Raw genomic sequence first — 22,266 nt, forward strand, 5'->3', positions numbered from 1 at the left:
CTCAGTGCTCTGCAGCCTGGTGTGCCCAGTGCAAGTGCCCAGTGTTCTTGCTCAGGGATATGTTATCCCAGGTGGCTTTTCCTGGCACTAGTGACAGCTTGGGGCCAGCTGGAGGACAGGTTGCTTAGGTAGGGCTTGGTGCCTTGTGGTGCTGCAACACAATGAGTAGCGATGAGGACAACCTTCACTGTCCAAGCACTGGGAGATGGGACAGGGAACCCTGTTCCTGCTGAGGTGTCTCAGGTGCACAGCTGTCCCTGGAGCTGGTCTGCCAAGGCTCACAGGATCTCTGGCATCCCCACGGAGCCTTTCCCTTCCCATCCGTGTGATGTACAACCAACGCAGCATCCTGTCCCCAGCCCTGGTGGCTGTTCTGGGGTGTCCCTGCTGTGTCCAGTTTTGGGCTGTTCAGTACAAGAAAGAAAAGGAGCTGCTGGAGAGGGTTCAGCAGAGGCCACAGAGATGATGAGAGGTCTGGAGCATCTCTGTTATGAGGAGAGACTGCTACAGAGCTTAGTTTAGAGAAAAGACTGAGAAGGGATCTCATTAATGCACTTAAATATCTCCAAGGCAGGTGCCAAGAGGATGGTGCCAGACTCTTTTTTGGTGGTGACCTGTGACAGGACAAGGAGCAACAACCATAAACTACAACACAAGAAGTTCCACCTCAACACGAGGAAGATCTTTAGGGTGAGGGTGGCAGAGCGCTGGAACAGCTGCCCAGGGAGGTCGTGGAGTCTCCCTGTCTGGAGACATTCCAACCGGCCGCATTCCTGTGTCACCTGCTCCGGGCGACCCTGCCTTGGCAGGGGGGTCGGACTGGGTGATCTGCGGAGGTGCCTTCCAACCCTAATTATGCTGTGATTCTGTAACCGGGGTGGGCGGGCTGGAACCACACACCCCATACACCCTCATACCCCTCACACCCCTCACACCCCTCACACCCTCACACCCCTCACACCCCTCACACAGACACCCTGCCGGGGCAGGGGGCGGTGGCGGCCCCGGAACGGCCGTTCCCGAGCCGCGGGGCCCCGGCGGAGGCCGGAGCGGCGGCGGAGCCGAGGCGGCGCTTCCTGCGGGGCGGTGCCGGGCAGGGACCGCTCGGCAGCGGCAACCGGGGCTGGGGCCGCCCCGCCGGGCTCCGCTCCCCGCCGGGCTCCGCTGGGGGCTCGGCGCTGCCGGGGCTCGCCATGCAGCGCTTCACCGTCAACATCAAGCTGCCGGCGCGGACCCTGACGGGCGCCCTCAGCGCGCCCAACCGGGGGGCTGCGGACTGGTGAGGGGCCTCGGGCGGGCGGGAGGGGGGTCCCGGTCCTTCGCCTCAGCCGCGGGTCGGGCTCGGCTCTGCCCCGGCACTGCCCCCACACCGGGGTGTCCGCGCAGCCCCGCGGCCCCCGCTGGCGGCTGGAGCGCGGGGACAGCGATGGATCCCCGGGAGAGGCCGCGGGCGGGAGCCCGGGGAGCTGCTGCTGGCCAGCGCTGTGCAAGGACAAAGCCATGGGCGAGCACGGCCCAGGCCTTTCCGGGTTCGGACTGAAAGAGAGGAGGTTTAGATTAGATATTAGGAAGAAATTCTTCCCTTTGAGGGTGGGGAGGCCCTGGCACAGGTTGCCCAGGGAGGTTGTGGCTGCCCCATCTCTGGAAGTGTCCAAGGCCGGGGTTTGGAGTAACCTGGGATAGAGGAAGGTGTCCCTGCCCATGGCAGAGGGTTGGAACGAGATGGTCTTCAAGGTGCCTTGTAACCCAAACCGCTCTGTGATTCCCTTCTCTGGGCGGAGATCTTGCCGGTGCCGTGACCTGTAGAGATCAGAGCAGCTTCTTCTGGTTTCTCTTCCTGAACTGTGGAGATCAGAGCAGCTTCTGGTTTCTGTTCCTGTTGCCTTCGAGACTTGGTGTACAGAGGCAGTACCTGTACTCTTGCATTCATTGCTCTGAGCAGTGAGTTCTCTCAGCTGGGCTGTAATTCGTGTCCCCAACACTGCTGAACGCCAGGCAGCGAAAATGAATGAGCTGGACCGAGGCATGGTTTAAAACTGTAGCGTTTAGGTTGGTCAGCTTGCAAAGCAGTGAACATCAAAGTGCTCAGAAGTGCTTAGTTTGAAACTTTTTCTGCTTTGACTGTTGCCAGTTGCCTGGTGTTCACCAAAGCTCGTAGGTGTCATTGGTTACCTGAAGGGAGCCTGCGAGAGAGCTGGAGAGGGACTTTGTACAAAAGCAGGTAGTGACAGGGCAAGGGGGAGTGCCTTTAAACAGAAGGGAAGTAGGATTGGATTAGATATTAGAAGGAATTCTTCCTTGGGCGGGTGAGGAGGCCCTGGCACAGGTTGCCCAGAGAAGCTGTGGCTGCCCCAGCCCTGGAAGTGTCCAAGGCCAGGTTGGATGGGGCTTGGAGCAACCTGGGCTAGTGGAAGTTGTCTGTGGCAAGGGGTGGAATGAGATGGTCTTCAGGGTCCCTTCCAGCCCAAACCATTCTCTGATTCTGTGATAAACTTCTGAAGTCACACAGGCCTCAGCAGATTTTCACTGTTAGTGTAATAAATGTTTACATGCTACTTTTTAGTCTCAGAATAAATGAATAGATAAAAGAAATGCAATTAATTATATGGTGGCAAATATATTTCTTACCTGTGTTCTTACATGTAAAATTTGGGAATGCTCTTCATGAATTCCTGTGCAATGTCTTAAATTTACAGAAGAGGGTTTTTACAGATGAGCACAAAGAAATGCTTTGTGGTGGCTGAGGGTTCTCTCAGCAAGTGGTTCAGCAGACATGCAATGGCATTTTATAGTGTTTTTATGTTAATAAAAGCTGATAAACATCAAATATTGTGTCCAGTAGCATACATTCAACTCAGCAAAAAAAAAGTCTCATACTTGATGTGCAGAGTTTTTGTTGTTTTTTTGCTTGTTGATGGTGGTTTGTGCTTTTCCAGGGGCTGGCAAGGTTTGATTGCATATGGATGTCATTCCCTTGTGCTGATAGTGGATGCCAATACTGCTCAGACTTTACAGGTTCTGGAAAGACACAAAGCTAGTGTTGTCAAGGTGAGCTGTGCATGTTTTAAGGTATATTACTTGATTCTGTTGAATATGTTATTTTTCTAAATCACTGTAAATACTTGACATGATATTGCACTTGATTTTCAGATAAAATGTGTTGTAAAATACCCATATTTTACAAGATCTCTGTTACAGCTGAGTCAAACCATACATGCTGAAATTTGAGCTGAGGTTGTTGGTATATCTTTATAGAATATATAGAGGTCATTGAATATCTAGAAAAATCTCTTAGTGTTACAGAACACAGAAATGTTTTTAGGAGAGCTTTTAACATGAGAGAATTTCAAATGGATATTACAAAATATCAAATGAAGCTCTTTGTTGATGCCCTTTCTGATCTCCCCTATGGTGGGAAGTACACCATTTGTCTAGAGAGTTACTTTTTAGCTTTTTCTTCTGTTCATACCTGGAGAACAGGAACAATAGCAGACAAAACTGAACATTTATTTTAGTGATATAAACTGGCTAAAATTTAAGTTCAAGTATAGGGCACCTGAACTTTCCTTTGAAGGCCCTTGACTTGAAATTGCAGAGTTTGAGTCAAGTGTGGAACAGGATGTATTTCTTTGATACATCATTTCTTTGATTGTGCTCAATGACAGATTCAATTGGGGTTTAGAGGAATGTTTGGCTGGCACATATAATGTTTAACAGTCCTTGGCACAAGTGCTGTTTTAGAAGGCAGTCAGTAATGTATGAAGAATAATAAGTTCTTAGATGGGGGTTTTTTTGTAGTAAAAGGTTGAATGTGCCTTCTGCAAATCACACACTATTTTTTCCCACATGGAATTTTCTTTAATATCCATTTCCATATAGATACATTAGTACTATATCAGACGTGGCCACTCTGGTATTTTAAAATTAAACACAATTATTTTGTCTTTAGGTTTGATAATTTACTGACTTCTGAGGTATCATGTTATGATGATTTCTTTCTGCATACTGAAGTAATTTAGTGTGCAGAAAAAGATTTGCCAGTTTTTTGGTGAATGGCTTTGAAATTTCAGGATATTCAGTAGTGGATATTGTTTATGTATCTTTATATGGGATAATGTATATTTTTGTGCTGCAGAGTTCAGTCAAGTGAGCTTTTGAATAATAATAAATGGACTGCTCAAATCCTGAGTGAAAATTTTGGGTAGGGCAAAACTGATACAGGTCCATACAAGGTCTTGACCAAGAGTCATACAGATAATGACACTGTAGCTTTTAAAAATGATTGTAAAGTTCAGGAATTAGTTTTGCTTGATTAGAGAGAATTTTTAACTGACTGGCAAAAAAAGGAAGTTATAAGGGTTAGGTTTCAAAACAGATCCTTTATGTCATTTTTTGAGACTTAGATAATAAATTGTAGCACAGTTAGTTTTTTTTATCCATGCATCTTAATGTGTTTTGGTTACATTCACTGGCATTGAGGAGTAACATCATTTCAGCAGGAAACCGAATGCTGAAGTCCATTAATTTTTAAGATAATTTTTCAAAACCACTTCCTGAAGCTCTAGGAACAGAAACATGCTGTAAGAAAATGGCTAATTCATGAGGTGCAAGAATGAAAAGAAATTCCCTTCTACTTTAAGAAATAGGCATTATATAGGAAATTATTATGAGGTCATGATCACTGCAGATACCTTTACATCTGTAAGAAATTTTCTTCAATTCCTATTTTTTTTAAGAGTTTGTAAGTGCTAAGAGTGTAAATAAGCTGGAGGGGATCTGGCAGAAGTCTGCAGTGTATGTCTGACAAAATCTTTGTAGCAGAGGCTCACACCAGCAAACTCAGTGTTCCAGGGATCTTCTCCTCAAGAACCTGTGTTTCAGTGCTGAAAAATGTCAAAACACAGCACATCTCTAATTTAAAAAGCAAAGAATAAACCAATTGGTTCATAATCCTTCTGCAGTGCATTTTACTGGTTTACTTTAAATACTTCCTGGCTTTTGGTTGTCATAACTGTGTCTGGAATAGGTAATGGATTCACTGAGGATTGATCTTTGTTGCCCATCTGTACAAAAGGTATTTGTAGGAGACTGATTGCCTTGTACAGAGTGGATTATATCTGATTTTACCTTTAGAAAGAGTACTTGAAAGCGTGCTTCTGCAGAGGAAAATCTAATTACAAGAGAAAGGTTTTGATCTGTCACTAGAATGAGAGGATTGACATTACATTTGTATCCTTTTTGATGTATTAATAAACAGAGATAATAAGGCATTATAAATGAGATGAGGTAGACTGTGAACATTAAAAAAAGTCACCTCTGGTTCCTATTTCTGACTAGATGCTGCTGTATTTTGAAGGCAGTGACCAATATCATAAGAAAATAATTTCTTTTAGCAGAGGGTCAGGTCCTGTGTTGGACCTTGTTGGAGCAGTGTGACTGCAGAGAGAAAAGAGATTTATGTTGTGATAGCACCATGTGGGCTCTGGTTAGCAAAGATCTCCTTTTTGTTGTTCATAACTTGGTGACAACTCCTCCCTTGAGAAATAGGACTTGGAATTTGCTTTGAAGTAATAAGTCTTTAACTGAGGAAGAAATGGCTTTGTAGATTTTTACAATTACAGTAATTGCAGATATCCTCATGGGTGATTCTTTTTTGAGCAGCAGGGAAGCAGGAACTGCAAAAATGAAATTTGTAGGTAGAGAAGAGTCTCTCTAGAATTCTTTGTGTTTCAGGTAGAAACATGCTTTGAGTTTATAACTAGAAAAGTTCTGTGTTTGGCTTCCCCCTTTCACTGTCAGGTGATGTGACAGCACACAGGTAGCTGTAGTGGAATTTTTATAGCAGGTAAGTTCCCATTAGCTTTGCATTAAGGTTTCTTTATTCTGTCAGTGTCTTCAGTCTCTCCTAGGGACAGAAGTTCACCTCAAAAGCAGGTAACAAAACAACTCCATATTAAAAAGATAAGGGAGAAATCAGTGTTGCCTGTGCCCTTTTAACCTGGGAAGACTTGTAGACAAAATATTTCAGATTTCAAGACACGGAGTTTTCACAGGTGTTGCCAACTTGCAAGCCCATGAAGCTTGAAATCCCAAACCAGAAAGTGGTGTGTGGAAATCAGTGGGCTGAAAAGGACTGAAAAGTTAGCAAATGTCAATAATAGCTTCTTTGTTTGATTATTTAGCTATGAGACAACACAGAGATGAAAGACTTAACCTTCCTTCCTCCCCAGTACCATAATATACCTATATTTGTCAGATTACAAAAATGACATGTTTTAGGGCGTATATAAAAATTGGATGATAACTTTTCCACTTCCATTTGTTTGGAGATCAGTGGGTACAGGTTTGTGGATGCCCACAGAACCATAAATATTGCCACTTAGTTTGCTCTAAATATTTGAGTAAACTGTTTATATACATAAGGTGTCTGTTTGGGTTGCTGTAGTTACCTTCAGGAACAGGGACTGTTGATTTATGTAGTTGGAGAATGTCAGCCATGCAGTCATGCAGCAAAGTTGGGACCTACCTTAAATTTGCACAAGTGCTGGAAGCTTAAAGGTATTTTACACAGGTGCTGTTGACATTAACCATTACAATGCTTTTTATTGAGCTCATTGTTCTTTGCTTATCCATCTGAAAAATATGAAGTGTGTGTATTATATGGGTTTGTCTCCTTTGACCCCCTTCCCTCTGTGTGTTCAGGTTAAGTGGGCTAAAGAAAATTACCACCACAACGTTGGCTCCCCCTATTCCTTACGTTTGGCTTCTGCTGATGCCACAGGGAAAATCATCGTGTGGGATGTGGCAACGGGAACAGCTCGCTGTGAAATACAGGAACATTCCAAACCAATTCAAGGTAATGAGAGTGGATGGGTTTTCTATGGAAGGTGTTTTATGGAGCATTTTGTGTACAAATCCATCACCTGTGTTTTATAAGCTGTTCTCTGTTCTGACAGTGAATTCTACTGTTGGCATTGCCAGCCTTCTGTATGTTTGCTTGCTGTTTTTATGGGGAAATGTAAGATTTACTGTCTCCCAGAGGAATGCTGTGAGATTTAATTCATTATGGTGATGTTTTCCAAGGCAAAAAGTTAGCATCCACTTTTATGGATGTTACTGATTGCAGTAATAACATTTACAGTGTCAAGTACATTTTCCTGCTTTTCAGTTGGGGTTGTGGTGCAGTTTGAATTGCACCTGGGTGCTGCTGCCATCTGAGGGGGTGCAGTGCTTTAACAGCATTACATTTATAGAAATTAAAGGTTTTGATTGGGCACATATATTTTGACAGTTATTTAGATAGCTCATTGTGTAGCTACTTCTGAACAAATATATTAGTATGATAACACACATTTGCAATGTAAGCAGAGAGAGAAGTTTTTTTTGAGCCTTTCAACTATTTCAAAAACTTGTGATGATGCTTATGTGATACCTGGTGGGTTTTTTAAACTCCTATTATATGAAAACCTGCTTATGAAAATAGGTTGTTTGGTTTTTGTTATTCTGGTTTTATAAATCCTGTGCAAGAAGATATAATATTGTAAGTCTGATAGTGAGTCACTGAAATTTTTTTCTATTGGCTGCAGTTAATTTTATTAGTTTTATTACTTTTTTGTTTGTGTGTGCATTATGAGTTGGGTTTTATTTACTCCTAACACCGATTCACTGAATATTTGGTGGAGTTTGGGTGGAGAAATTTGGAGATTTGTCCATTTTTTCAAACCCAGTGAAGGCTTTCCAAGCTTCTGGGCAAGGAAAAAGGCTAATAAGCAACAGAATTAAAATTCTGATTTGTCCTCAGTCACTGATTTGATTCAGCAATAACCTCTAACAAAAGCAGCTTCTTTTCCCTTCCTTTCCATGTGTTTCTGGGGCCTCTGACTTTCTCCAAGCTGCAGAAAGTGGTGCAAATACAGAGATTGAGCAGCAGAGTGATCTGGTTCTCTGGGTTATCTGCAAGAGCTTTATGGGATGACAGCTGGGGCCTCAGGAAAAAAGCCTCACACTTTTCTCCTCACTGTTTCAGGGAGGTGAAAAGTGGTGCATCAGTGTAAGGCACTCTCCTTTTATTTGATGCAAACTTTGCATTCAGCTGAGAAGGAGTCAAACCTTTTGTTAAGTTCCAGTGTAACACATTTGGACACACGTGGCTGCTTTTTTTTCCTCTTTTCTTCTCTGTGAAACCCAGGGAAAAGCACTTACCAGCTCTGAAAAAGTGTTTGAAGTGGAGAAGACATTTATTTCCAGGTCCAATACTGATACCATCTCAAATATTAATTTTAGGTGGTGTTATGGCTCACAGTGTCTTCCCAGATATTAATTGGGATGGTGTATGGTTCTTTTAATTTGGACTCTGCAGTGGTTCTATATAGTACAATGGGTTGTTTCAGATAGAAATTCAGTGGCTGGAAACATGTGACTTCTTCAGGTAGGACATGGATTTTGTGCATGTGTGTAGACATGTGCAACCCAGTTTGTTGCTGATTGTTAAAAACATAAAGTCAGGCTATAATAGGTTTTAGAACTGTGAAACAGAAACATCTTGTTGCTAACAAGCCACTATTAATTCCATTAAAGATGAGGCATAGAAGAAGAGTAGCTTTAAAATAGAACAACTTTATTTTTTAAATGAATTTCACTGTTGTTCCTTCTTTTCTTTTGCCAGACATGCAGTGGCTGTGGAATCAAGATGCTTCTAGAGATTTGCTGCTTGCAGTTCACCCTCCTAACTATATTGTACTGTGGAATGCAGACACAGGCACCAAACTTTGGAAGAAAAGTTATGCTGAAAACATCCTGTCTTTCTCATTTGACCCCTTTGATCCATCACACTTAGCTTGTAAGTTGATCTGTATAAAATAGTGTGACCTGGTTGCATGTGACCAGGAAAAATGTTAAGCTAGAATGTTAATATTGAGATTGAATGTAGTGAATTGGAGAGAATAATGTCATAAATGCCATGAAGGAGTCTTGAAGCAAAGACAGGGAAGTCTTTGGCCAATGTGAAATGTAAAAAGTACAAAAGGGTGGCTGCTGAGGGAGACTCCAATAAGTAGACCAAGAATAAATGTTATTTTCAACAGAAAGGATTTTTTTTTAAGGAATACAGTGTGAGCATCAGAAGCAATTCAGATATCAGGGGGGATGGAGGGAAGATTTATTCATTTTAACAGAAAGAAACTGAGAGAAATAAAAGAGTCACCATTTTCTTCTGAAATTCAGCTCCATCAGTCCTGATCTCTAATGAGACAGCAGGGTTTGAGGCTTTGTAATTTTGGGGGAGGTTTATCTGCAATACCATTCAGCCTTCTGTAGACATCTTAGTTATGCAGCTGAGCCAAAACTTTATTCTGCAGCATAAATAACATGAGTTAATAATTCTTTGAGCCGTGCTCTGCATGAGAACAAAAAATGGTGTTACAGCCAATGTGCACACAACTCTTCTATTTGCATTGTGAAGCTTAAAGAAAAACAGTTTATGGGAGAGAATAACTGGGTTTCTGCCAGTAATACAGTATTTTTTTAATATAAACTTCATTTTGAAAGGTGAGTTTTGTGGATATTAATTAATTGTAATGTGCCATCTGCTGCTTTTTCAGTAGAACGTGCTGGTGGTCTAGAATGATGAGTTTTCTCCCTGATAGAGTATTATTAAAGTTATTAGCATTTCTCCTCACTGAGATGTCATTAAACTGGAATGCCACAATCAAATTGCACATTGAATTTTGCTTCTTTATTTTTTTTCTTGGTGCAGTGCTCACCAGTGAAGGAATAGTGTTCATCTCTGACTTCTCTCCTTCCAAAGCTCCTGCCAGCTCAGGGAAGAAAGTTTACATCTCTAGTCCCCATTCCAGTCCTTCTCACAACAAGCTGGCTGCTGCTACAGGGGCCAAAAAGGCCCTTGATAAAGTAAAAATCTTAATCAGTAATGAAAAACCCAGGTAGGTTGCAAATATTTCTTCTCAGATAATGTTTTGTGTACCTGTACATCTTATAGATATAATAGCCTATAAGATAATTAGTTTAAAAAAAGAAGATTCACTGGGGTAGGCAGATGTGAAGGTAATATTTAGGAATATAACATTGGCATCCAGTTCTGCTCATAAAAACCACCATATTATCTCAGCATATTTTATATAACTCAAGTGACATAATTTTCTCCTTTTGCTGACAGATTTTTATGCAGGTGTAAATTCAGAAACAGCTTTCTTAGTGGAGGAAAAAAAAAGATGAAAATGAGCTCCCATAATTCATTTTGATTGTGGATTGAGGAGTGATATAGCTAGAGAATAAAAATTATGCAGATACCTAAGAAGAGTTGTCATTCTAATGTTGTACATGATACTGCAGCAGGAGGCATTTTCTGAATGATTAGTGCATAAATAAAATTAGAATTTTATGATTTCATTCCTATTTGTGTATTTTCTGCCCTTCTAAAACTTAAGTTGTTGCATTTTGAGATTATATTTTTTTATTAGAAATTCTTTCTTCCTTTTCTATTTTCTATTTGAGCATTAAAAATATTTCTCAAACCTCTGGCAAATGTGAGAACCCACTGATCAGGCTGTATCAATTAGAAACTTATACTCTGTTACAATAGGGAGTTTAAATTGCAAACTGAGGAGAAGACTTGACTGAGGAGAAGATTTTTATATGAAGTTAATGGGCATGATCTTATAATTTTGTGTTCTATAATGCCTGATTTGCAAATATTGAGGCAATACATAGGCTGCTGCAGCCTTATTTGTGCTCTGCATTAGCAGCAAACTAACAGATGCTTTCTCTTGATTGCATTTTAATTTAAATATGAATACTGGCAAAGGTATGACCAGCTTCTCTTTTCTCCCTCCTTTTCAATCCAGAATAGGAAGACTAGAATGAGAAAAAAAAAAAAGGAAGAAAAATTGTAGCAGCAATGATTTGTGGGGTTTTATGTGAGTTTAAGGAAACTCTGAGGAAAGAGGAGCAGGAGATTGTCAGGAAAGTGCAGACAAAAGGGGACTCCGAGCCCCAAAGCAAGGAATGAGGTGCAGGAAGTGTGTGAAGAGGTTTAATGTGTGGTGGAATGAGATTAAAAACAAACAAAACCCCTCAAAGGGATCATCCATTAAATGAGTTCAGAGGCTTTGAAAACTGAGCACAGGATGAGGATGATTTTCTTCAACAGGACCCAAGTTCCTTGGATTCCACGTCCCTAAGGAACCCCTTTATCTTGCAGCTAATCTCCTGATCACCTTTCATAAAATGATAAACTTTCCTCTCTTTGCTACTTTCTCTGAATTTTGAACACTGGGATTCTTGCTACACTGGTTCAGTTCATTTCCAAATAAAGTAATATGCATAACAATATAAAAATTGGAGTAAGCAATATGTTTAAGGGTAATTTCCCATGAATGTCAGTAAATGTCAAGGCAGCCAGCACTGTTCCTAAGTGAATTGCTTTGTATGTGAGGTGTGCAAGAATTACACTTGTTCCATTTGAATGAAATGCTATTTTTAAAATTACTCTCTAATCTTATTTAGACAAAAGCCAACAGGGTATGTTTTTGGAGCTCAGTGATGCTCTGCACTGCTGTAACAGTTCAGTGGAAACCTGCAGTTGCCTCGTGATCAAAATAGGGGTTACTTGAAACAAATGCAGCTGCAGGAGAAATCCTGCTGTTAATTTTATTGTGACACAGCCTGATAAATGTTTGTGTCTGACATTTTACAGTGCTGAGTCTGTGACACTCAATGACTGTCTCCAGTTGTCATATTTGCCTTCCAAGAGAAACTACATGCTGTTGTTGTACCCCAGAGAAATTCTGATTCTTGACCTGGAAGTGAATCAGACAGTGGGTGTGATTGCAATTGAAAGAACAGGCGTGCCTTTCATACAGGTAATGAAGATTTGATGGGTTTTTAATCATTGAAATAATTTATTAAGATCATAGATAAGTTGGTGAGCCGCTGAGAGTTGTTTGGTTAGTTCTAGAGAATGAAAATAAGTTAGTTCATGGGGGGAAAAACGTCCTCTGAAGCAGCAAAAAATTCAAACAAAACCTTGCAATTAATTTTTCACATTAATTGACTTCCTCAGTCACAAGTCCTGTACCTAAAAAAAAAATAATCATGGAAACATTGCATTAATGGTAACATTTCTTATGACTCGCTCATACATCAGCAATCCATGTGTTGTATTTGCAAGTGCCCTTTGCAAAGGTTGAAATTTTGATGATGTGATATAATGTCTGTCTCTCTGTGCAGGTAATTCCTTGTTTCCAGAGGGATGGGTTGTTTTGCCTCCATGAAAATGGTTGTATAACCCTGAGGGTTCGCAGATCCAACTGCAGCATAACTGGAACTCCAAGTGAAGAGCCAGGTAAGTTTTGTGTCAAAAACGTGCTGAAATGCCTTTTAATGTCCTTTGATACCTTTTAATTAATAATTTAACACCAGTATTAACCATCATGCCTCGTATAGGATGGTGAATTACAGCCCTTCTAGTGTTTTTCTCCCTGTGCATTGAATTTAAATTTAAATTTGTGCTGCTTTTTCCCAAAGTGGTTTTTGACTTCTCTGATGTTAAGTGCAAAATAGATTATATTAATATCCTGAAAAATCCTTTTAGCACTAAATAATACTTTAATTATAAACTGGCTTAGCAGTCACAGATACAAGAATGTTATACATAAAAGATGAGTAGTGTGTTCTTTTTATCTTTAAGAATGGACATATTTTTCAGGCAAACACAAGGTTTTGGAAGTCATTTGGTCAATTGGAAGAACTGATTTTAGAATTAAGATATGGGTTTTAGATTAATATCTAAATTATTAAACTTCTGTCTCTTTTATGAGATGTTACTAAGAAGGGTCTTTTAAATGTAATGGAGCAGATTGGAAAAAAGGGAAAACATAAGTCTGTAAATGTAAATAAGTGATTTTTTTGTGGTTGTTTTGATTTGGGCAGTTTGCTAATTTCTGGTGAGCTACAATACTGGCTTCCAGGTCTGCCAGTAAACCTGGAATTTTGGATTGTGGAGAGCAGATGCACTTTGTGCCCAGCTATTAAACAGTTATTTTTTAGGTTTTGCAAGATTCATTTGGAATAAGATATTTTAAAGATAAAGTTACATTTTGGAGAACTTTCCAGATCTGTGTTGTGTACAGCAAGATCAGTAGTTTTTGATTGCTTTTCCCAAACATGAATTTCAGTCAGAGAGCTTCAAATGTGCCTCTGGTGTTGATCCCATCACGTGTTTTTCACTCTGATTATTTGTCCTCTGTGGGGCCATTGATGTTCCAGATCCAGAGCCAGTTCAGGAGCTGGTTTATGATTTAAGAAGTCAGTGTGATGCCATCAGGGTGACCAAAACAGTGCGACCCTTCAGCATGGTGTGCTGCCCAGTGAATGAGAACTCTGCAGCTCTCATAGTCAGTGATGGCAGGGTGATGATCTGGGAATTAAAATCCAGTGTTTCTGGCAGAAATATTCGGAACAGGTAATGGAATTTATTTTTTCTTACCATGGTTTCGATCTGTTACATTTACTGTGATGATCTTCAGTGGGTTTTTTTGGTATTGTGACATGTGGGAATGAAAGGAAGAGGAACAAAATGTGTCATCCAGAAAGATTAGTTCCCTTTCCTTGGGGAAGTGAAGGAGCTGTATTTCCTCTTTTTCTTTAAGAGATAATTCCATCCTAAGTGGTTGAAGTAAGAAAACAAAAGATAGAATGAATGTTCACATTATTTTAGGGGGACATCACCTGAGTCTTTAAAGAACTACATTTCCAGAAGGGGAAGGGTTTTCTGCTTTGTTTGTGTGAATTTGACACTGAACAATATGAAGCTGCCCAGCAGGTGGCTGGAATATGGTGGTATAAACAATGTTTTTGTGTACAAAGCCTCTAGAATTTCAGATTTTGAGCAGTTTCTACAAATACTTTGTGAAGGAATGTAGTTCTTTGAACACTCAATGTGTTAAGGTTGTTATGCTGCAATAACCCTTGAAAGTACTGTTGAATAACACAAATAAATAAAATAAATAACTGAAATAAATAACTAACTGCTGTAAAATAAATAAATTTCTTAGTGCACTTTCAAATGTCAGTAGTACCAGATTTTCAACTTAAACCCTTTTGTTGCTTATCAGTGATTTAATATTTTTATTCTTGGTGTTCTCAAAAATACTGCTGGTTGGATTCCTTGTGCTGCATATCCAGGAAAGGTGTTTAGAATCCATATGTTCCTGGGTTTTATTTCTTGTGTCCTTAAGAGTAATTTCCAAAACACTGATCTTTGTCATAATTACATAACCCCCCAAAAATGTAATAACATTATGAGAGCCACTGAGCCTTGAGGATTGTGGATATAAAGCATATTTGTAATTGGCACAGAGTCTTTAATGGATTTTGAAGGAGTCTTCCTTCATTAGCTCTTGATACTGCTGGATTTGATGGTCATCATGAAAATGTGAACACAAAGTATTTTGCAGTGAGATTTTAAAGAAAAACATTTTGCTTTCGTTTCTTTTACAGCAGTTCAAGTGCATCACCTTTGTATTCCCCAGTCTCCTTCTGTGGAATTCCTGTAGCACCATTCCAAAATAAACTTCCAGACCTCTCATTAGACAACATGATTGGTAAGAATTGCTTTCATTAATATTACAGGGTTTTTTAAATGGTTGTGTGTTTTAGCTTGAGAACTGCATTTGTTAGAATTGTTTTCTGTGCAATTTAAATAGTAACTCTGAAATTAAAGAATTCCTGTTTGCTAAAGAAATTATCAAATGAATCCATTTGAGGACCAATGCTTCAAGTTCATTTTCTCTGAGGAAAAGAAAAAGTGTTTTAAAATGGAATTTGGCCAAAACACTTTCATTTTTTTGATATTAATCTCAAACAGATGAAGCCAATTTATGTAACACATCCCAGCTATTTGAAATCTACTTCAATATTGAGAAATTTCCCATTAAGATGCTTAGGTTTATGTTTTAAAACTAATTTCTGCTGGAAAAGCGACTCGTGCTGCTCAGAGATACAAAGGTGCAGCTTTGGAGCTGCATTTGCTGAGAGGTGTCTGGATGAGCTGGTGTAGGTACCTTAACACATTTTCACTTTATCTCATGTGTTTAAAGATGCCATTTAGGGCATGAATTTTTAAGTCCAGCCTGGAAAAGGCTCTGAGCAAGCTGGTCTAGTGGAAGGTGTCTCTGTCCATGGCAGGGAGCTGAAATGAGATGAGCTTTGAAGTCCCTTCCAACCCAAACCATCCTGTGATTCCATGAATTTTTCTTGTACGTGCGTTTCCTGTAGTCATTGACATCCCAACTAACGTTGGTTTTGTTCCTTACAACATTTGGACTTGTTCAGCTGACTGCAGAAGGTGCACAGCACTGGAATTACATCTTTTTTGGGCCTGTCTTTATTGCTGTGCCCGAGACAATTCACTATTTCAGGAGGTAGATTGCACTTTACTGTCCGGGGTTGAATTCTGGAAGAAGACTGGAATTATTGCACTTGCTTTCTTTTCTCACATTTTTTTATGTTCTTCTTAGGGTTAGGAGAGAAAGTTAGTACTGGAGAATTAGTAGAAGTGCAGTCTTCCAAAAAGTTTCCTCACACAGAGCTAAACAGGAAGGAATGTGTTTGTGCCTTATTTGTAATATTTAATGATATAAATTTCTGTGTCTGATAACTTTCCATGACATCTCTGATTACTAACAAAAGCTTTAATTTTTAAGCAGGGCAAGGTGCAGGTGCTGGAGAAGAGCAGTTAAGGAGCTCATTTCTGCAAGAAGTGCACCTGAAGTTCCTGCTGACTGGCCTCCTTTCAGGGCTCCCTCTGCCTCCCTTTGCCATCCGCATGTGCCCACCCCTTACAACAAAGAACATCAAACAGTATGAGCCAATCCTGGCTGTTGGTAAGGCCTTCAATAGCTTATTCATTGCTCTGAAGAGTAGATATTAAATGCAAATATAGTTGCTAATACAGAAGAGAAAAATCTGTCTTTTGATCCTTTGTAAGTAATTAAAGATATTGACCCTTTTTCAGCTGTGATAGTCCTTGGATTCTTCTTGCCTGCCTTGAGTTTCAGCAATGCTACCTGAAAAATTGCAATACAGTAGCAAGTTTGTATTTATCCTTTCATTTACTATGCTGCTGGTCTGTTGATACACTCAGCATTTTATATGCTGCTCTCACTTCATTCTAAATATCAAGAAATACAGATTTCTGCAGTCCCCCATTCCTGGAATAAGGAAATGAACTTTACAGAGACTTAATTTTTGTTCTGATTTGAATATCTAAAAATACACTTGAAGCATATTATTCTGTCTTATTCCAAATGTAGTTAAACTCATCTGGGTATTAGAATAGTTGCCAGTGAGCACCTGATTTATTAACTCTGAGTTGTCCCTGTTTAAATCTGATTTTTCTAGTGTGCTCTTTCAGACCACATCAGGGATCTCACAGTGCAGCCATGCAGGCTGCTGCCTCTGCTGTCAGCAGGCTGGAAGAGCAGACACAGAGATGCTGGAATATAAAGATTGTAGGGCACTGTAGAATTAGACCTTGGGATTTGGGTTCTTCCAACATACTCTTAGAATATCTAAATATCAGTCCAAATCTGTGTCTGTCATAAGTCAGACTTGGGAGAGTCTTGTTATTCCTGATGTTGCCTGTGCTGTAGAGCCTTCCTAGATTCCTGGATGGGGTGGGGGAATTATTACAAAGATGAATGTTGGGCAGGAGTTTGCAAAGAGGATCTCAATCCAGTAACAAAAACACCATAATTCTGGTATTACTGAGCTAAAATACCACCTAGAATTGTGCTCTAAAACATAGACAGGCTCTCATGACATGATGTGATGCTACTAAAATTGGATTTTTTTAGGCTGTAATTCTTAAAACAAGTGAAATACAAGGATTAGGAAACAAGTAGGTATAAAGTGCATTTATAGCAAGGTCTTTCTTGACTTAAGGTACCTGAATTACTCTTTAGGTATCCATTGTTGTATTTTGTGAAGTGATCTGAGTATAAAGAAGTGCCTAATAGAAAATTATAACTTTCAGTGTTTCTGAAGGTTTTTGATGTAGTTGAAGATAATACCTACCAAGTTATTGATTTCTAATTTGGAAGAGGTCATTATTTCAGGAATGAGAAAGCAGAATTGCTGTAATGATTCAATAAAATCTGCCCATGATTCTCCCCTGGCATTATTGGTGGATAACAATTAGTAAAATTCCTTGAGGCATTTACTCATCTTCAGGAATCAAACCAAGCAGAAACACTCCTTTCCTCTGCAGCTGGGTGGGTATGTTGTGAAAATGCAAAAAGTGAGCAGATTTTCTCCAGGCTCTATAAGTAGGTTCAAGAAAAGTCTTGATCCAAGTGGGTATCACTGGATGGCTTTAATATTTCGGATTTTAGTGCTAGAAATCAAAGTGCCTTTTCTAAAATTGTAAAATGTAGTAGTTACAGGAATTTTTAAAAAAAGAGAGAGAGAAATAGCTGTAAACCCTGCATTTTCACTAAAGTATGGAAGAGAAGAATAAAATGTGTGTCTGTATTTTTTTAATCTCTTTTTATAGGTACAAGTAATGGCTCTGTCCTGGTGTTTCACCTCACAAGTGGAGTCTTACACAAGGAGTTAAGCATCCATTCCTGTGAAGTCAAGTAAGATTTTCATTTTAATTCCTACTATAATCCTTCTAGGAAACAAATCCTAAACCCTCTGACTGGTGTTCCAGCAGTAGTGTGGGTGTCCTGCCTTGCTGTTCATGACACTCAAGGAAATCTCCTGTCAAGTCTTCACCCCAACAGTGTCTTTGCTGTGTATAAGCTGCAAAACACTGCCAAAATTGGAATAAAAATGACATTGAAACAAGTATATGCTGCTGATCTACGATGCATATCAGCTCCTTCCAGCCTCTTTAGTCACTGGAGTACAAAGAAGTCTTTTTAGGACGAGAAACTTTTTTTCAGTGTAACAGTCAGGACTCATGGATTGTGTCCTTTGAAATAATTCTGATTTGTGTCTCAGGGTTTATTTGCTTTGTCCCCCTGGGGCTGAAATAGCTGTTGAGACAGATCTAGTCCTGACTGAAGTCAAAATAATTGTGTTGTTGAAAGATTTTAAAGACTGAATAGAGGAATCAGTATTTATCCATCCTAAGAAGGAACAGAATAAGTTTTAAGGCTGTTGTACTGTGTGTTTGTGTACACATTGTGCACACCATGGCAGAAGTTTCTGGATAACTAATGGCAAAGATATTAAAAATAGTGCTTACTGGATATTTCCCCAACAGGATACATATTTCCAGACAGAATTAAGCATGAAAAGTGAAATATTTCTAGTACTGATATTAGTAAAAATTTATCTTAGAATTGTGTCATGAAGTCTTTATCTGGTTAAGGGCTGCATTTCACTGTGTACTCTCCAAAAGGTAAGAAAAATAGAGGTAACTGAGAATAGGTAGTTCTGAGAGTTCATTAAGGAAACCTGCTTGGAATCTGCCACAAATATTAGGTAAGTTTATTTATGTTTGTGGTGTGATTAGCTGGAACTGTAAGAAAAGAATTCCGCTTTCTGTTCTGAACCATTTGAATCTTTATGGTTTCATCCCATCAACTACTTATGAAAATATTTTCATTTTATTTTCTGTTCTGCAGCACAAGAGGATAGTCCTTTATTAAAGTGATTTTAGAATTCAAAATAAAAGCTGCTACTGCCATTTCACAGATTGAAAAGATAGAGAGGAGGAAATAAATACACTTCTGAAAAAAAAGCTTTGTGTATTATTAGAAGTAGTGTTAGTTTGGGCCTTTCAATTTGTCAGAAGTTTGCAGTTTTTGAGAAACTTCAGGACCACATTGTCTTTCTAGCAACTGTCTTCAACAAGTGGTATTTTTAGAAGTAAAATAAAATGTTTGTGAATTCTGTTTAACCATAAGCTGGTATCTGGGTAAGTCTTCTAAATATTTGTTCTAATTTCCTCAATCCCAGCCTTAATAGTCTGAATGACTTTCCACAGAATTTTTACAAGTTGAAAGGAATGCTTCAAGCAATGTAGTCTGAGGCACAGGGATTCTTTCTGATTTTAATTAATTTTCATGGAGTGCAACAGTTTTTCTTCCAGTGGGAATTCTTACTTTACCTGTAAAATGCAGATAGATTGGATAATGCCTCTGTATCTGAAAATATACCTTCAGGGAACATCATTATTTTAGTATGTAATTGAGAATACCCTGGAATTGTAACTCCAGGCCAGCAGAGTTTTCAGTGCTCTGTAGTTTGAGAATGTAATAAAAATAAGGCAATTGTCCTTTGCAAATCAAGTGTGCTAAAGTAATGAGTTGTTTGGGTGTTAGCAATTAGAATTTTTTTGAGATTAAAGTGTTCTTTTGTAGAAGCTACATAGGTATTCACAGGCTGATTTTTTTGTTTTTATTTAAACTTTGAAATTCTATATTGTGATTAGGAGGAGGAAGAACTGTCTTTCTGTCCTTTAAAGATAGTTCATAGTTAGGAGTAACCTTGAATATTTATTTTATCCATGAGTATTGCTTGGCTGTTTCACTGTTTGTTTAGAGCTATGTAAGTAAATACTAGAGAGAATTCCAATAATTCTTGTTATTGAAGGGAATTAGAAGAACCATGAAATACCAAAGTCTGATCCCTGTTCTCCATGGACCAGTCTAAGCTATTGTGGCAAAACAGGAGATGATAATCCATCTTCAATGCAGAGAATATATTTGGGACATGGAAATAAAATGCCTCCAATGTTCTTCTGGTCCAGTGGCACATTTGCACCTCTCAGTGCTGCTTTTCCTTGTCCTGATAGAGAGATTGCTGTGACTGGAGCAGTGCTGCTCATTCTTTTGCACTGAAGCTCAGCAAGTTCAAGGCTGCAACAGCTTTTATTTTTAAATTTAAAATCTCACTGATTGTAACAGGGATGTTTATGGCCTGCAGGCAAAACGTGGGAATTATGGCATTACATCCAAGTTTTAGCAGTTGAATTGAAGTTGCTTCAACATTTGAATTTAAGTTGAGTGCCCTTTGGGAAACTGCTTTGCAAACATTCTACACCTCCTTAAAAAAACTTTCCTTGAATAGAGAAATTAGAATGAAAAATATCTACTGTCACTTTGGTCCCATATATTGTTTTATTTCCAATTTTATCTTGCTCTTTTTCTTATAATCCTTAGATTTAAGTAGCAGCTGCCATGTCATAAAGTCACAGCAATCCATTCCCAACTAGAAAAGTAATTTGTGTTTTTATCCCCTTCAGTACCCTCTGTAATTTGTTTGCATTGGAAACATTAATCAGAACAACTGAGTCTCACTTCTGAAGTAACTGAGACAAGCTGAATGTACAGAATCCCTGAATTTTATAATTTTAAAGAGTGGATTCAGTCTGAGCAACAGTTGACAGCTGTATGTAACCCTTAATTCTGGAGGGCAAAGATGTCTTTTTTGAGGAAATGGAGCTGTTTCAATAGGGAAGGCATTACTGGTGTCCTTCAGTAGAGTTTAAACCACTGTCTTCACATTCTCAGTTGGCCTGTCTGACAGTGACAAAGGTGATATTGTTTCAGGTGCAAGCAGTTAGCCAAGCTAAGGTTTCCTCTTGCTGATGAGTGTCTGGGGTTTCTGTAGGTTTTTATGAGTATTGACAGATGGCCAGGCAGCAGCAGAGAAAAAGGACTTGCCCCGTTAAACCCAAGCTGATGAAAACTATAGAAAATGCTTCAGGTCTTTGAAGGAGAAGGGTGAATAACTACCAGCAGTAACAGTGCATTATGAGTTCCTGGGCTTTTTCCAAAAAACATAGTGGAGCAGCAGATAAAAAATGGAAAGGTGTCAGAATTGCCATTTCTTCCATTTCAGAAAGCTCCCTGTATTTATGACCCTTTGGAGACCTGCAATGTCACACGTTACCACAGTTGTAGATTCCTGTTCAATCATTCCTGTAATGTTTCAATTAATCATCGAGTGCTTCTCATTTGGATTGGAATTATTGGTTGAACTTTCATAGGTCCTGCTGGGAAAAAGGCTGGGTCTTAAATTTTTAATTTTTCTTGAGGGCTTAGGGATAAAGCTTCCCATATTTTTAAAGCTTTGAACTAAAATAATAAATACAGCTGTAAATTATATGTGCAAAATATTATGGGAGTGCTTTTTGTTTTCACCCATCTACACTACATTTGGGGAACTTCTACTTAATACAATGTGAATTGGATTTACTGGCATTAAATCATAAATACTGGTATTTATCTCCCTCATATTTCACATATATTCTTGCAAAGCACACCATGATTTTACAATTCAAGTAACAGAAGACTTGGTTGCCCTGGGAACATTTCTTAAATGATCTGTGTTTGAAGGATTTGAGGAAAACCTAAATCCTTTTATCCATGTTAAAATTAAGTCGGGCATATGTATGTGTTAAGACCAGTCTCAATTTTCTTTGAGATTAGTTCCTTGATTTATGTCAATATAATGTCAAAATGATAAAGCACTCAGCAGTTTTTGCAGGCACAAGGTGTGTGAGTGAAATGGGGATGGAGGATGATCTCCTTTTGGAACAGTACCACCTAGTGCCACTTTCTGTCCTCTTTGCTCTGGGTTATTAGTCTAAGATATTGTGGATTCTAAGAATTTTCTTAGAATCCATCTGTGCTGTGTGCAGTGTAATTTTGCATCCTTGCAGCACTGAGGTAATTTGGTTGGGAGCTGCCTTGGAGTGAGCAAAAAGAATAAAAAAAATCACCAGGTTTTCATTTTTTTAATGATAGCCTTTAAAATCTCTTCAGGGCCTTTCTATTTTTTATCATCTTTGTCTCTCCTCTCTGTGGACTGAAGGAATGAAGTCCTCCTGCCCTGCTATCCATATAAATATTTTTCTGTATGTTGGCCAATTTGAGTTGTTTGATAGTAACCACTGACTTAATCAGAGCAGTGCTTTTAGTCCCCTCTAGGGCTGACTCTGTGTGAGGGATTTCTGCAAAAGCTGACAGTGCTTTTAGCTGAAATTTTTGCTTTAACCAAAGAACTAGTGTGGTCTGAAAAGAAAGCTGCTCTTTAATTTAATTCAGTAACTTTGTATTTCCATCATACTTGTAAAACTAATACCTTATTTTTATACTTAAATATGATGTTTCCACAAAGTGCAGAAAGTCACTTCTGTGCTGTTTGCTTTGAAGAATATGCACAAAAAAAAAGATTAATTGTACTTCAGGTTATTTTCTGGCCATTGAAATATTTTGGCTGACGTGCTCC

General features: G+C 39.2%; 1 protein-coding gene across 4 annotated transcripts in view; it reads left to right on the forward strand.

Moving 5' to 3' along the window:
- Nucleotides 1-1,077: 1,077 nt before the first annotated feature.
- Nucleotides 1,078-22,266, forward strand: part of WDR11 (WD repeat domain 11) — a 38,507-nt gene continuing 17,318 nt past the window's right edge. The window contains exons 1-11 of one of the 4 annotated variants that reach the window (XM_051800374.1): nt 1,078-1,279; nt 2,937-3,048; nt 6,703-6,856; nt 8,666-8,839; nt 9,755-9,941; nt 11,714-11,879; nt 12,247-12,361; nt 13,285-13,480; nt 14,518-14,621; nt 15,726-15,902; nt 17,573-17,657. In XM_051800374.1, coding sequence (XP_051656334.1) covers nt 1,194-1,279; nt 2,937-3,048; nt 6,703-6,856; nt 8,666-8,839; nt 9,755-9,941; nt 11,714-11,879; nt 12,247-12,361; nt 13,285-13,480; nt 14,518-14,621; nt 15,726-15,902; nt 17,573-17,657 — 1,556 coding nt within the window. In that variant the 5' untranslated portion in view covers nt 1,078-1,193. Of the gene's footprint in view, nt 1,280-2,936; nt 3,049-6,702; nt 6,857-8,665; nt 8,840-9,754; nt 9,942-11,713; nt 11,880-12,246; nt 12,362-13,284; nt 13,481-14,517; nt 14,622-15,722; nt 15,903-17,572; nt 17,658-22,266 lie in introns of all 4 variants that reach the window. The other 3 variants (XM_051800375.1, XM_051800376.1, XM_051800373.1) reach the window with 3 other exon arrangements.

The sequence above is a fragment of the Manacus candei genome, unplaced genomic scaffold (genome assembly GCF_025592945.1).
Source record: "Manacus candei isolate 608988 ecotype Guabito, Panama unplaced genomic scaffold, ASM2559294v1 h1tg000050l, whole genome shotgun sequence".
NCBI lineage: Eukaryota > Metazoa > Chordata > Aves > Passeriformes > Pipridae > Manacus > Manacus candei.